Source organism: Trachemys scripta, chromosome 8 (assembly GCF_013100865.1).
Source record: "Trachemys scripta elegans isolate TJP31775 chromosome 8, CAS_Tse_1.0, whole genome shotgun sequence".
NCBI classification, from domain to species: domain Eukaryota; kingdom Metazoa; phylum Chordata; order Testudines; family Emydidae; genus Trachemys; species Trachemys scripta.
In genome coordinates, this window is record NC_048305.1 from 75,592,585 (window position 1) to 75,608,251 (window position 15,667).

A 15,667-nucleotide genomic window follows, 5' to 3' on the forward strand; every position below is an offset into this window, starting at 1 on the left:
CACCTAATCTGTTCCTTGGTTTGTGATATACTAATGCTGGCTTTTAAACCTATATGAAAGGATGCAGACTTGTGACTCCTGAACAGTCTAGTTTTATCCTTCTCTGCTCATTGGGGGCTTGTCCAGAAAAGCCCCCAATGAGTCTTGATACAAAGATGTTTAAATGGTGGTCAGTAGCACCTCAAACCTCTAGTTGTCCAATTATCTGGTTTTAGTCAGGCCTTTTGGTAAACCTTTCTCTAAGCAGTTTATCTCATGAACAGTGAATTATGGTCAGAGGTGCAGACCCTCTGGTACAGTAAAGTTGACATTTTAAGAACATGCTTTTTATTGAATTCCATAAAACAGCACTTGCGGTAAAGACATGGGCATTTAAAGTCTGAATAAATTAATTTAGCAGTTTTCAGACAGCTTTCAAAACTTTCCATAAATGGAATAATCTTATCCCCCTCGTGTCTTGTTTTTACAGGTTGGATTGGAGTATTTCTCCTTGTCTCTTGAAAACAGGCCATTTTTATTTTAGCTGTAGTGAAGCTTTTATACATTTCACTAGAACTCCATTATTGGTTATGACACACTCAATAGGCGATAAGGAGTCCTGTTGCTTATCTTTCTTCAAACAGGTCACCCCAAGCCTGATTTTTCACATCAGGATTATACTTTTTCAAGGAGAGAGTTGATGCACCTATCTTGGAAGCTGCTGTGTATTGTGTCACAACTATTTGAATCTGCTACTTTTTTTTTTTTTTTTTTAAACTATAACTGCTCTTTGGAAGTAAAGAATTGAACTCTGAACCCAGGAAGCCATACTTGTTTCTACTCACTAGACAAATTGCCGCTGGTGATATCTTTAAATTCAGATTTCCTTGTCTGTGTGGGAGAGAAACTGGCCTACACGTTAAGACGGGGATATAGGTGAATTAAACAGTTCAGGCTATAGTGTAAGAACCTAAAGGAGAAGTGACACAAGGAAACTTAAACTTCCTGCAAACAAATTATATGGTTTTAACCTCTTAAGTTAGCAAAACGATCTACTTTTTATTGAAGGCCTCCTAAGAAATGTATTGGAATGGTGCAGTCCAAAGGATCTGTTTGTGGATAGTCAATCATTGATAGGGTTTTACATGAATCTAAGCAGTTTGTGTTCTGTGTTTAGTGACTACTTACAATATAAAGAAACTACATGTTACAAATCTGAGGGCAATGGATTCAGTAAGGTAAGGTTCAAATTATAATAGAAATGTAGTAGAATTTCTTAGAAACTGAGGAAAAATAAAACCTGGATTGTCAAAACCTTAGGTTTTGCAATCTTAAAATGTTTGTTCTGCGCTTTAAAAGTACATATAGGTCTTCTCTCTGACGGTATTTGGAGTCTGATCGTGTTTAGCATGGTGCATGTTGAGAAAAGCAGTTCTGTAGTGGTACGTGGTAGTTTAGGCTTGTAGAGGTTTAAATATGCATTTTCGTGTGTACACAATACAACTGGCTAGTGATTCTGTTCATCTCAGCTTTGAGTTTTTCTTGTGAAAATGAGACTGTTTCCATTAATTGGGGCTAAATTCAGATTTAAACTTCTGGGACCATTGAGGTTAAAGGCACATACTACTACTTTAAGCCTTTTGTTCAAAAGCTGAAAATAATAAAACTGCAAAGATCACACTTGTAAGATGTTGCTTTTTATGGATTAAATCACATTCTGATACATGCTTTGTTTACCCAGTACATAGGATTTTTTAATAAATGCTAATGGGCAGGAGCAGAGAAGGGGAAAGACCATGTAAATATCTGAATTGTTTATTCTAGCTGAGAACCTGAATGTGTAGGTGCACTGAGATTTATGCACATACACATGGTCAATACTGTGCAGACGTTGTTAATTTTTTTTCAGGAAATTATAGACTCAGCCTCACCAATATGGTGGTTGAATGCTATTTTTTTAGCACAGGGACATCAGAATTTACTTGACTCATGTCTTTGCTTTCATAGCAGCCCCCCTTTCCTACAAATACAGCCCAGTGCCGAGTGAAAATGGAACATAGTACGCAGTCTCCTAGACTTCAAAGTGTAGTCTGATATCTTGCTTCCTACTCAATACCTAGACAGAAGTAAATGGATTTTTTTTTTTTATTACATGGATGAATCCAGGCTCAATAGTTTGTGCCCCTCCAGACAGAGAGACTGAGGAATAAGGGCCCAGCTACACTAGAGAGTTTACAGCAGTGTGGCTGCATTAGTGCGGGTGCACCGGTGTAAGCTCCCTAATGTAGGCACTGTAAGCCAATAGGAGAGAGCTTTCCTGTTGGCTTAACTACAACTGCTCACAGGCTTGGAGTAGTTATGTCACTTCATTTACAATTTTTATTACAAAAACATAAGTAAAACAGTATGAATGAATGGATTTGTTGGATACATTCTATGAAGAGAGGGTGGAAGAGTTATCTCCTTTGCATCATTGTTGATGATCAAATTGTTTAATCTAATATGGTTAGTACTGTAACTAGCTTTGTATGTTGCAGACTGTTGGAAACAGACAGCAAATCCTTGCGTTCAGTAAATGGCTCAAGAAGAAACAGTGGCTCCTCCCTTGTATCTAGTTCATCAGCTTCTAGCAACCTCAGCCATCTCGAAGAAGACTCCTGGATTCTTTGGGGAAGAATTGTAAATGAATGGGAAGATGTATGCAAAAAGAAAGAAAAGCAAATTAAGGTATTAGTCAGTATTGTAGGACACATTTGTAGTGCAATGCAACTGGTGCTATTTGGTTTATTCTCCAATTGGTCTTCCATGTTTTTTGAAAAATAAGTGATAGAAACTAGGGCTGTTGATTAATTGCAGTTAACTCATGTGATTTAATTCAAAAAAGTTAATCGCAATGTTAAACAATAGAATACCAATTGAAACTTATTAAATATTTTTGGATGTTTTTCTACATTTTTCAAATATATCTATTTCAATTACAACACAGAATACAAAGTGTACAGTGCTCACTTTATATTTTGATTACAAATATTTGCACTGTAAAATGATAAACAAAAGAAATAGTATTTTTCGATTCACCTGATACACGTACTGTAGTGCAGTCTCTTTATCTTGAAAGTGAAACTTACAAATGTAGTTTTTTTTGTTACATAACTGCACTCAAAAACAAAAGTGTAAAACTTTAGAGCTTACAAGTCCACTCAGTCCTATTTCTTGTTCATCCAATTGTGAAGAGAAACAAGTTTGTTTACATTTACGGGAGATAATGCTGCCCACTGCTTAATTACAATGTCACATGAAAGTGAGAACAGGCATTCGCATGGCACTGTTGTAGCTGGCAACGCAAGATATTTACGTGGCAGATGCGCTAAAGATTCATATGCCTCTTCATGCTTCTTCCATCGTTCCAGAGGACATGCTTCCATGCTGATGATGCTCGTTTTAAAAAAAAAAAAGCATTAATTAAATGTTGTGACTGAACTCCTTGGGGAGAATTGTATGTTTCCTCCTCTGTTTTACCCGCATTCTGCTATATAGTTCACGTTACAGCAGTCTCAGATGATGACCCAATACATGTTGTTTGTTTTAAGAACACTTTCACTGCAAATTTGACAAAATGCAAAGAAGATACCAATGTGAGATTTCTAAAGATAGCTACAGCACTCAACCCAAGATTTAAGAATCTGAAGTGCCTTCCAAAATCTGAGGGATGAGATGTTATGGAGCATGCGTTCAGAAGTCTTAAAAGAACAACACTCCGATGCAGAAACTATAGAACCCAAACCACCAAAAAAGAAAATCAACCTTCTGCCAGTGGCATCTGACTCAGATGATGAAAATGAACATGCATCGGTCCATGCTACTTTGGATAGTTATAGAGTAGAACCAATCATCATGTACGCATGTCCTCTGGAATGGTGGGTGAAGCATCAAGGGACATGCGAACGTCTTGCGCATCTGGCATGTAAATATTTTGCAACTCTGGCTACAACAGTGCCATGCAAATGCCTGTTCTCACTTTCAGGTGACATTGTAAACAAGAAGTGGGCAACATTATCTTCTGCATATGTAAACAAACTTGTTTGTCTGAGCGATTGGCTGAACAAGAAGTAGGACTGATTGGACTTGTAGGCTCTAAAGTTTTACATTGTTTTATTTTTGAATGCAGGTTTTTTTGTACATAATTCTATGTTTGTAAGTTCAACTTTCATGATCATGAGAGATTGCACTACAGTATTTGTATTAAGTGAATTGAAATACTATTTCTTTGGTTTTTAGTGCAAATATTTGTAATAAAAAATAAATACAAAATGAGCACTGTACATTTTGTATTCTGTGTTGTAATTGAAATCAATATCTGAAAATGTAGAAAACATCCAAAAATATTTAAATAAATGGTGTTCTGTTGTTTAACAGTGTGATTAATCACGATTAATTTTTTAATCTCTTGACAGCCCTAATAGAAACTTCTAACTGAATCTTTTCATTCTGAACATCAATCCTATTTATGAGCTAGCAGACTTGTATGCCTCATCTGTCTTTATGTAATGCCAGATATATTTAGTATGTCCAGAATATCGAACATTTTCAATGAAATCTGCCATTGGAAATGCATTGCAAACTAGGAAAGTTTCCTCAATCTTATTTCTGAAGACAGAATATTCTTCATGTTAAGAGCCTGTGCTACTTATGTAAGGGCACGTGACAGAGCATCATTTGTGCAGATGAGGATATTTCAGATCTCACCCAACATCTGTCAAAAAAGACTAGAAAGCCCACTTGTCTGGGGCATCTAGGAAACTTTTTTTCCTGGTAAGTGCAAGCAGTTTTGCAGACTTAAAATTAGTTTTCTAGCACCTTATTGGTGCAAATATAACTTCCAACTATGACCAGCATAAACCAATACAGTGTTGTCTTCCCAGGGAGAACTGAACAGAGTCTTGTCAGTTTTACTGCTGCTGTACAGAGCCCTGTGTGCAGTAGTGAAACTGACAAGAAGCAGGTCAGTTTTATTCCACTGATGTTTGATCTCTGCTGCACAGCACTGTGTGCTGGAGCTCTTCAGTGGGGAGGAGAACTCACAGGGGGTCTGTGGGAGAGATAGAATAGCTTGAGATGCCTTACTACTACTATCCATGCAGCAGCCAAAAGGACAAGAGGAGAGGAAGAGAGGATGGTTTCCCTCTTTTCTAACAGTCAGAATATTTTGGGGGGAAGGAGGGATCTATTAATGTCTGTTTAATAGATAACTGATGCTCAGGGGCTCCTTACTTTGTAGGGTTCAGGGAGAGCACCCTTCCCTTTCCCAGTGGCTTGGAGTGGGGTGGGTGGAAGGAAAATAATTTATTAACTAGTCTTTGGTCTGTGACAGTTGGATCTGGCCAGAAATTGATATGGAAGATGGCAAGTAGGCTTAGTTCTGATGGATGTTGAATAACTTCCAAGCCCCATGTAAGTGGTTGGGTGTTTGTGTAAAGTGGGGAGCAGAGATGGAGAGAAATTAAAGAGTGGTGTGTGTGTGTGTGTGTGTATGTATGTGTAATTTCTTTGGTGAGACAGCTGTGAAGAAAGAACATAACATGGAAAGTGAGAGAGATTTTTGAGGTCCGGGAAAAGAGGAAACAGACTGTTTCTGCTCACACAGCAAAGACCGCTTGTGAAAAGGCACCCATAATAGATCATGGAAAGAAAGTGATTTGAAGTCAAGAGGAGGGAAGACCAGACAAAAGCAAGAGAATGTAGTAAGTAGGGCATCTGAGTAGGATTCAGTGAAAATATTTGAGTGTCACATACCACAAAAACCATTTGACATTAGAGTATTTTCACCAATTATAAAACTAGTCAAAATACTGTTTCTGGGAACATAATCAACAAATTTAACTAGTGTTAGTGGAATAACTTTTCCAATGAGTTATTTTTCTTTTGCTGTTTAGCCAGCTCTACTAGTAAGTTACACTTTTAAAACTAATAAGGTGGACTGACAATTTTACAATTAAATACAATGTAGTACAGTATGCAACAGCTTCCCATTAATGCCAATGGGCATGGCTTTGGCTGAAGAGATGTCTTCAGATTTGGCTACAAAGGCTGCCCTTGGGCTTGTAGACTTGGGGAAATTTTTGAAACTCTGAACATAAACATATGGTACATTATTTTTCAGGCAGGTTGATGTATATTCTATCCTTGGCACTTTCATCCACCTCAAAGCATGGACCTGGAGGTAATTCTGAAAGGTGACCTTAGGGGTTCTACCTTTCGATACCCCTAGAATGATGCTGTGCCTGTTACCAAGTGCAATATTTTCCTGTCATATAGCCCAAGTACCACTACTGTTTCTTTAGGTGTGTAGGAAGAGTTAATCTTTGTTACCTATGTAGGTATGCTCTACAAGGTAACTTAATTCAGTGGGGATGGGGAGTTAACCCTCCTCTGCCCCATTGAGTGTGAGGTGTAGGGGATTGAGGGTGGTGCATTGTTGGGAAGCAATACCTGGAGGCAGCTTTTGAGAGTTTAGGGGCACAGTTATCACATGGGAGCAGGGATGGGAGGGCATGTCTAAAGGGCTTTTATGAGCTGATGGGAGCATAGCTGGCTCAGGGAGTTAAAGCTCTGCTCCCTGAATCAGCAAGGGATCATCAGTAGAGCTACTGATATACTCCTAAAGTGGAGCTCCAGAGGGGCCTTGCTCCCTTAGGGAGATTAAAGGGCTGAGTTCACTGCTATAGAGCTACAGAACAGCTCCTGCTGTAGTGAAGGGTCTTTGTTAATTACATTCCTTTCCTTGTTGACTTCACCAAGAAACTGTGTAATTGTTTTTTAAATTGTTACTTTTTAAACGCTGTCCTTGCCCTTGGAAACTCCCAGAAGAGACAATGCTGAGAATGATTTTATGTATGTCTTTTTTTGACAAATAGAGAGGCAGTCTTCGAAAACTTTAACATGAAGCTAACTTGAAGGTCTTGAAATTAAAAGTACCTACTCAACTTTCATAAGACTTGGACAAATGATAATTGCCAAGACTTATCCCTTAAATTAATAGAGCGTTACCTGCAAGGGTGTTTGAAATAGCATTGTAATGAGGTCCTGGTTTCAACCTTAACTATGGAGAGGTTTCTACTTATCCATAATTCTTATTTAATAAACTTACAGCAATGACAGCTACCAGTTTTTTTTCCTTTTCAGCATTTTGATATTTTCTTAGTGAAAGAATTACTTAAGTAAAAGGTTATCCTGTTTCAAGAACTTACCCAGAACAAATGATTAGATGAAGTGCTAGAAAATGCATAGGACAGGAACTAGGTTGCATTGTTGAGGGAATGGCTCTGTGGTTGGTGGTTGTCCCCATGATTCTTAAACTTCCTGAGCTGTACCTTTTCTTAAAATCTTTATCAAGCAACCAAACCCCTTATCGCTCTGTCTTTCTTGACAGAGCTGTAAATACAAGTACAATAATCGAGCACCCTTGGAATGAGACAGAATATATAAGTAAGTTGTTAGGGGCCCCAAGAATCTGTTCCTGGTACACCAATTTATTCAGGAGAGGCTTGTATTGTGTAATAGCTGTCTGTTGCTTTTGAGAGAGTTTATATATGTCCCATAACATGAAACCAAAAAAAGTCAGAGAACCTGAACATATTACCCTCTTGGCATGACTTTGTCTCTGAATTCATGTTCAAATAGCTTAAAAAAAAATTTGAAGCACTGACATCAGTGAAATTAAGCAAAAAAATCAAGAATTTCCGGTAGATATTGTCTCTAGCCAAGCAGACCCTTATCTGAATAATATAGAAGTAGGACTTTTGTTGTACCATATTAACATTGTAGCCTAACATGCCTAAAATGATAAGTTTGGCAAATATCACTATTGGCTAATACCATGTAACCATTTTGTTAGTCATTAGTACACATTTCAAATTTTAGCTCATTGGGGATTTATTCCAACCAAAGATTTCTCATTTCTGAATCAAAGGTTACAAATGTAACAAAGGGTGTTGCCTTTATGAGACATTTTTTTTGTGGAACGTTAAAATACTGTAACTGCGTCAGTTAAGTTCTGGTGCATAGTAGCCATGTGGTAGTGGTGCTTGAAAGTATGTGCAACTGCTTAGATACTCAGAAAATAGGTACCCTGATTTGATAGACTACTGAATGTAATTACTTATACCCTGAAAATACACTTATAAAGTTTTTTGTGTTTAAGTTGCATAGTAATCATATTCCTGGCATCTTCTTGGTCAACGCTCCTTTCTTTTGTTACTAAGTGAAAACAAAGCTGAGTTTAGTTGCATCACCATTTAAACACCCATCTCTCAAGCACATATTGTGGACTATGTAATTGTTTTAGAACATACTTTTCCTTTGTAAACCAACTTAAATCATGAGAAATTTCCTTCACAAAAGAGATTTAAAATATAATTTCATTGTAGTTTGTTTTAGAAATTTACATATTTATACTGTAGGAAGCATTAATGAGTTTCCTTTCCTTTTTCTTATGCTTTAGGAGCTTGTTCGAAAAGGGATACCCCATCATTTTAGAGCAATAGTTTGGCAGCTTTTATGCACTGCTCAAAGCATGCCAATAAAGGATCAATATTCAGAGCTTTTGAAAATGACTTCTCCTTGTGAAAAACTGATAAGAAGGGACATTGCTAGAACATATCCTGAACATGATTTTTTTAAAGAAAAAGACAGTTTTGGGCAGGAGGTTTTATTTAATGTTATGAAGGTAAGTTAATGATAGTTCTTTTTCAATATTATATATTCAAACACTGATGATGGCTTTAAAAATAACATACCCATGTTGCAGCATCTTTAAGAGCCTCTAGTCTTTGGCAATAGAACTTTCAAGGCTGTAACTTAGTATAAAATTGTTTTATCTCTTGATAGCACAGTTTCAAAGATGGCTTGCAGATATTTGTATGTTTAGCTATAGGAATAACTTCACTTTATCAGCAGTAGAAAACATTTACTTGATTAGCTTAGATTAAGATAAAATCAATAGTAAATACTAACAGCATAATGGAAATAGCTTGTGCAGTAAAGCAAAACAAACACATATTGTGACAGTTGGCTAAAACAAGAACTTGAAAATTAGAAGTGCTATTCAATCTTCAGACAATCCTGTTGAGTCTAGGTGTTGTAGCACAAAATGAGGGAAACATCCAGACTGATCTGAGTTTGTTACAGTGCTGAAGAACAAGATGACTTCTAACTTCCGAGTAATATTTTATCCAGAATTTCCTTGCATTTATTAGCTGACTTAACTATTTTGGGGCTTAATTTAGGAAAAAAGATTGTCCAGGCCCCACGCTGAAATCCTTATTCAGCAGAAAAATTGGCCTGCTGCCAAATCCCGTAACCCAATAAACCTTAGCTACTCTAAGAGTTAGAGCCAACTGAAAACTCACGAAAATTGTGTCTACCTCTTAACTCCATAATATTTGCTCCTCAATGAAATCCCCCCACAATAACTGCTGCAGACAGGAGCCACTCCCTCTGTAGGCCAGGCTCCGTCATGACAGCTGTGGGAATTGGGGGGTGACTGGTTGGGAGAGAAGAGGTGATAGTGTTGTGCAGCCTGTTTCCCAGGTTTCTTTGTATCTTCCTAAAATTAACAAATTCCTCTGGTTGAAAACTGCATGCATCCCTTTCAAAAGGGGGTGACAGAAATAACATGAAATGCTTCTGCTCTGTGCTGGCCTAGGGAACATGGAATTGAGGTCAGTCCTCTGAAGCATCATGCTACCACTAGATCATTTGACCTCTAAATAGAAATTCTGTAGTCTATTAGGAATTCAGAGAAGGAAGGGTACTCTGAAGGCCAGATTATTTGTTGAAATGTGTACAAGGGCTGTGATCCTGTTAATGCTGCTCCCTTGCTATCATGATCTGTTTCAGGGAGAGGAAATCATTCCAGCCATCTGTTTCAACTAGTGGAGTTAAAGGAAAAATGATTAATGTAAACTCGCCTTGAACAGAGCAATCAACAAGGAAACAGCCTGGCAAATATGAAGCTTTGATCCTTCAACTTCACAAGTAGAATGTCTTAGTTTAGGAGACTTTTTGAAACTGCTCAGAAACTTTCCCTAACCCACTTGAGGATACAAAACTAATGGCTGAATAAGGGCACAGTTTTGAGTGGCTGTTTCCATATACAATCGATAACTTTACAAATATAATAGATCTGTGGCTGACATAGGAGTCTCACAGTCTTGCTACATTGAGAACCATTAAGGACTTGCTGCTATCTTGAAGTTTAAAAGCCTTTACAGTTTGCATTTAGAAACGTTTATTTGAATAGGGCAATGTTCAAAATACTCATTCCAAAATGAAAATCTTTCAAACCTTTAATCTGCCCTTGGGAGCTTGCTCTTTAGACGCTGATCCAAAATAGCTTCAGTTGTCAGATGACTGCTCCAACAGGAAGGACCGTGTCTGTTTTATTTCAGAGGTTAACCACTCAAGTATTGTGTTCATTTTAAGCACAAGTCACTTTGCTTGGCATTTTAAGCTTCTGCCTACTGAAAGGGTTGGATAAAAGTTGACCGTTACCTTTAGCAGTTAAACAAAAGCAGAAAAACAGCAAGCAGTGTGGAAATAAGTGTTTTAATTGTTGCTTTTCAAAATCTTAAAGATTTTTATCTTCTAGGCTTATTCTTTAGTGGATCGTGAGGTTGGATACTGTCAAGGAAGTGCTTTTATAGTTGGACTGCTGCTTATGCAGGTAAACAGAGTATTATGTCAAATGTGTAGAACCTCTGATGTTTTACTAGAATGCAGAACACCGCATAGTACCATGTGATGGGATTCTTTTTTCTGTATATTTCCTTTTCCATAATTTCTTGATCATAGTGGACTGCTAGATCCTTCACTAGTCAAGGACATTTAAAGTTATTTTACAGAGTCAAATTTAGTTTTTTTGCTCTTTGTTTCTGTCCTTCCCAAGAAGCATCTCCTATAAGGAGTGACCTTTCTCAATGGAGGGGGAACACTTATTTCTCAAACTTTTTTCAAAAGTTACTTCAGTGTTACCCTAGCTCTTACTCATTTCAACTTCAGCAGCCTTAACTGCTGAGTGACCACAAAGTGTCACTTGAATTAATAATGTGCCAAACTTCAGAGCTGTCTCTTTATTTCACACTTAGAGAATTAGTGCTCTAGATTAGAATAGGCTTTATAAATTCCAAGGCCAGAAGGGACCATTGTGATTACCTAGTCTGACCTCCTGTATTAGTCCTAGAGCATCTCCAAAATAATTCCTAGAGCATATCTTTTAGAAAAACTTCGTCTTGATTTAAAAATAATCAATGATGGATAAACCACTGTAACCTTTAGTAAATTGTTTCAATAGTTAATTACTCTCACTGTTTAAAAATGTATGCCTTATTTCCAGTCAGGATTTGTCTACTTCAACTTCCAGCCATTGGATCGTATTTATCTTTTGCTACTAAATTGATGAGCCTATTATATATTTGTTCCCTATGTAGATTCTCTTAGGTTCATGCTGTCAGAACAGGGACCTGCATTTACTTTAAATAACTCCAGCATGAATCCTAAATTAGCCAGTATACTTCTGGGTAAACCATAAGTGGTTACAAGTCCCTTTGGGAAAAAAAATTGGCATGTCTTGGCTTGTGTCCATAAGTTTTCATTGTGCCTTTATGTCTAATATAGATGCCAGAAGAGGAAGCATTTTGTGTGTTTGTCAAATTAATGCAAGATTATAGACTTCGAGAACTCTTTAAACCAAGTATGGCTGAGCTGGGCCTTTGTATGTACCAGTTTGAATACATGATACAGGTAACTGTAAAAGCTGTTAACTAACTATGTAAGATACTACATATTTATTAGCCTACTTCTGTTGTATACTTCAAAATATTTTTTTTCAGATATTGGGCAAAACATTTGCTTTATAAGCAGATTAAAACTGCAAGAGGAACTCTTACTGCATGAGCTGAGGAGGAGGGGGAGAGCTACTCCTTTTTCCCAAAGAATTATTATTTAGGGCCATAGGAATGGCCAAAGCTGATCAGACTATCCATTTGCTCATGTAGTCTCTCTGATAATGGGTCGTACCAGTGCTTCAGAGGAAGATGAAAGAAATCCTATAAGATACCAGTGTAATATGCCTGCTATCTGCTTCTTTACCTCAGTCATGCAGTGGTTGGCTTGTATAAATCCTCATGTTCGAGTACCCCTTATTTTTAATCTTTTTTTCTAATGTAATTGTATGTAATCTGTATAAATGCCTAAACCTTTTTTGTATCCTACAAACTCTTGGCCTTGCATTTTTCATTGAATGTCAATGATTCCTCTCCTCCCCCCCCCCCCCCCCCCCCCCTTAACTGAAACTGTAAGAGGTGGCATTAGCTCTTGTTTAATATGTACTTTCTGATCCTCTCTCCCAGGAGCAACTACCAGAGCTTTATGTGCACTTTCAGTCTCAGAGTTTCCATACTTCTATGTATGCTTCATCATGGTTTTTAACTATCTTTCTTACAACTTTTCCACTACCAATTGCAACAAGAATATTTGATATCTTTATGTCTGAGGTAAGCAAATATTTGTAATACATTCACCACTCCAACAAGAGCTATTAAATGCTGTCAGCTAGGTAGTTGTATAAATTCTACTTTTCTGGGGGGTCTTGCATGCAGATTTGAAAGTAAGCATGTTTTAATCTCATTGTTTTGTTAGGGAGCCAGTCTTTCTCTGTATGTATTTTGTGAAGAAAAAGCTAATCTATTTTGGATGAACTTATACCACAGTGTAAGAAGTGTTAAAGGAGGGGGGCGGGGAAAGCAATGAAACGTTGACCACATCTGATCATGCTCTGGATGAAATGGGCAGCAATAGTTTGTAGTAGATGGATGTTCACCTCACAGCTCGAACATCAGACTCTTTCTTTAGTAAAGGAATGGAGTTCAACGGGCAGAAATTCTGCATTCTGGTCAAAGTTGAGAGAGCTTGAGGAGGATATAGAGGAGGCAGAGGAAATGCTGGAAGGCAGCAGTTGCCTGGTGATTATCTAATCTGCAGATAAATAAGTTGTTTTGCAGGACTGTCAATCTGGCATTTCTCACAAATTCAAGATGAAAACATTAAGCTTCATAGGCTTCAGTTTGTACATTTTTTCACATTAAATGCTGCTTTTCCAAACTCACAACTTTTAGCGCCATTAGGTGCCAATGCACATCTTATCGTCCTACATCAAGAGTATTTTCAATACTATAAACGTGTCTCACATTCCTTTGTAGCTACAAAGGACTATTTAAATAGCTACTTGAATTATTTCAGAAATGGTATACTACAACTAACACTTCTTTCCTGAGAGAGAGGTGCACTGTTTTTACCAAATAGTTCATATAAGACTTTATTAAAGGTTGCACATGTATAGTACCTTTTATGTGAATGGGCTTACTTCACCAGCCACTGAAAGGCTGTCACTTCTGAGATGCGTATGGTAGCTTTTTGGCAGTGTTTAATCCTCACTGCATAAATGTAGGGTGAGGTGAAGAGTGCAAGACAGACTGTAACTTAAATGGGATTTTAAGAAGGCATATTGTCATGACTTACTCTGGGATTTGGCCAGGATGCTGGGCCAGCTTCCTACCCCACTATGTAAGCTGGTTATTGTTCTGCCTTAAGGAATTGCTGGAATTTATTTTATTTATTTATTTTTAAAACTTCTGTTTCCAGGGTTTAGAAATAGTATTTCGAGTAGGTTTAGCAGTTCTTCAGATGAACCAAGCAGAATTAATGCAACTTGACATGGAAGGGATGTTACAGGTAAATTAAATTTACAATCAAGTATTAAATGCAAACTCATTTGAAAGCCATGAATATATATATTTGCCAATACTAATTACTTATATTCTCTGAATTGCCTTTTAGCACTTTCAAAAGGTCATTCCACATCAGTTTGACAGTGGCCCAGACAAACTAATCCAAGCATCTTACCAAGTCAAATACAATGCAAAAAAGATGAAAAAGTAGGTGCTGCATTTTGAGAAAATACTGTACTGTTCTCTTGCTTTGTGAATCCATAAAGATATTTGCCCAGTATTTTAGTTTGCGCTTTCCCTGTTAAGTAGTTCTAATATTGTATGCCCTAAATATATTAGTTCCAGCACATTATATGTATAAAGTTTTATCAGCATAGTAATTCTTCTAAAACTAGTAATCACTACTTTTTGCTGATTACAGTAACTAAAATGATGTCTCAGAGGAAAAATAAGCAATCTAAAATACTTTTTGAAAAGCTGCACGATCCTCATAAACTACACTGACTTTTGTAAACCAAGCATATAAACTAAAATATAAAAAACAGTTTAATATTAATTACAGTCTTGGATTCATACTTATGACTTAGATTTTCTAGAGGTGAAGAATCCATTCTCACAACAATGAGGATTGCTTGTATGATCAAGATGAGTGCTGTTTGTAATCTGAACAGTTGTAACTTTTTTTACTGCTGGTTAAGAGCTCAGTACTGTCATGGTTATAAGTCTAGCTTCACCTCTGTCCCCTTTCTGATCTCTGAGTGCACTCCCTCAGGTCTTGTGTATCATGCCTCTAGCTATCCTGAAGTGGAATTGTGCAATTGTCCCATTCTGAGACTGGATCCTGTGTCCACATTTCTTACTCTGCAAGGCCAAATGAGTTTGTGCACCTATGGTTCTTCCCTTTCTGGGAATCACTGGTGATCAGTGGTGTACGGTGATCAGACGGCCTTCTTAAAAACCAAAGTATTGTTTATTTTGCAGTAGGAGCAAAGGCATTTAGAGAGATTTTAAAACGGTCTATACTTATCTGTCCTACCTAAAGTCCCATCATCCCTTTATGGTAACATAGGCATGCCTAACTTCTTCAGACATCCTCAGGAGGGTGTTCGTCTCAGTTTGGTACTCCCAAAACCTGCCAGAGTTCCTTTGTCCTTCTTTATGAGCCTTTTCCTCTCATGATCCGACCATTTTTGTAGATTGGCTGGAGAGGAGGCAAAATAATTAAAGCAATAAATCTGGCATTGTCCTGTCTTTTTATTGAGGTAACTCAGTGTTTTTATAAATCAACATCCCAATAACCAGGCCAATGTACAGTAGTAATAAATTACAGGGCAGCTCAGACTCCAACTACAAAAATACAAATGAGTTCTAATTTTAAAAAAAGGTCAAATTTCTGTATAATGCAAGTTCATGAAAACCGTTCAATGGTCCGTTTCCTGGGGTATTAAGTAGGCTTGAGCTCTTTAGGGAACTTGCCCAAAGCCCATTTAAATCAGTGAGTCTATCCATTGAATTCAGTGGGTTTTGGATTAGGTGCCAGATACTTAGATGCTTTCATTTACTTAGGGATGCCCTATAATTTTTTTTTTTCCCAGATAGTTTACTATAAGGAAAAACAGGCAACTCTCAAGCAGTTATATTAAACAAAGGAAATGTCAATCATTCATTGGCATGTAAATTTTTCTGCTGTTGCTTATTGGGCATATCCATATACCAGGCAGTAAATCAATTGTAATATTTCTAATAGGTATTTACCATTTTTTATTTTTAGGTTAGAAAAGGAATACACTACAATAAAAACTAAAGAAATGGAAGAACAAGTTGAAATTAAAGTAAGCATGAAGCAGTAGTGTAAATGTCTCTGTGAAGAGCAGTTGGCTTGGGGGGTGGGATACTAGTCTGAT

At 37.3% G+C, this 15,667-nt stretch overlaps 1 protein-coding gene across 6 annotated transcripts in view; it reads left to right on the forward strand.

Annotated features, from left to right (window-relative positions):
• EVI5 (ecotropic viral integration site 5) overlaps nt 1–15,667 on the forward strand; it is a 55,021-nt gene that overhangs the window by 22,149 nt on the left and 17,205 nt on the right. For 5 of the 6 annotated variants that reach the window (XM_034779772.1, XM_034779773.1, XM_034779770.1 and 2 more), the window contains 8 exons: nt 2,517–2,706; nt 8,480–8,704; nt 10,628–10,702; nt 11,653–11,778; nt 12,387–12,530; nt 13,678–13,767; nt 13,873–13,970; nt 15,535–15,595. In XM_034779772.1, the coding sequence (XP_034635663.1) occupies nt 2,517–2,706; nt 8,480–8,704; nt 10,628–10,702; nt 11,653–11,778; nt 12,387–12,530; nt 13,678–13,767; nt 13,873–13,970; nt 15,535–15,595 (1,009 nt within the window). Of the gene's footprint in view, nt 1–1,156; nt 1,218–2,516; nt 2,707–8,479; nt 8,705–10,627; nt 10,703–11,652; nt 11,779–12,386; nt 12,531–13,677; nt 13,768–13,872; nt 13,971–15,534; nt 15,596–15,667 lie in introns of all 6 variants that reach the window. The other variant, XM_034779771.1, reaches the window with a different exon arrangement.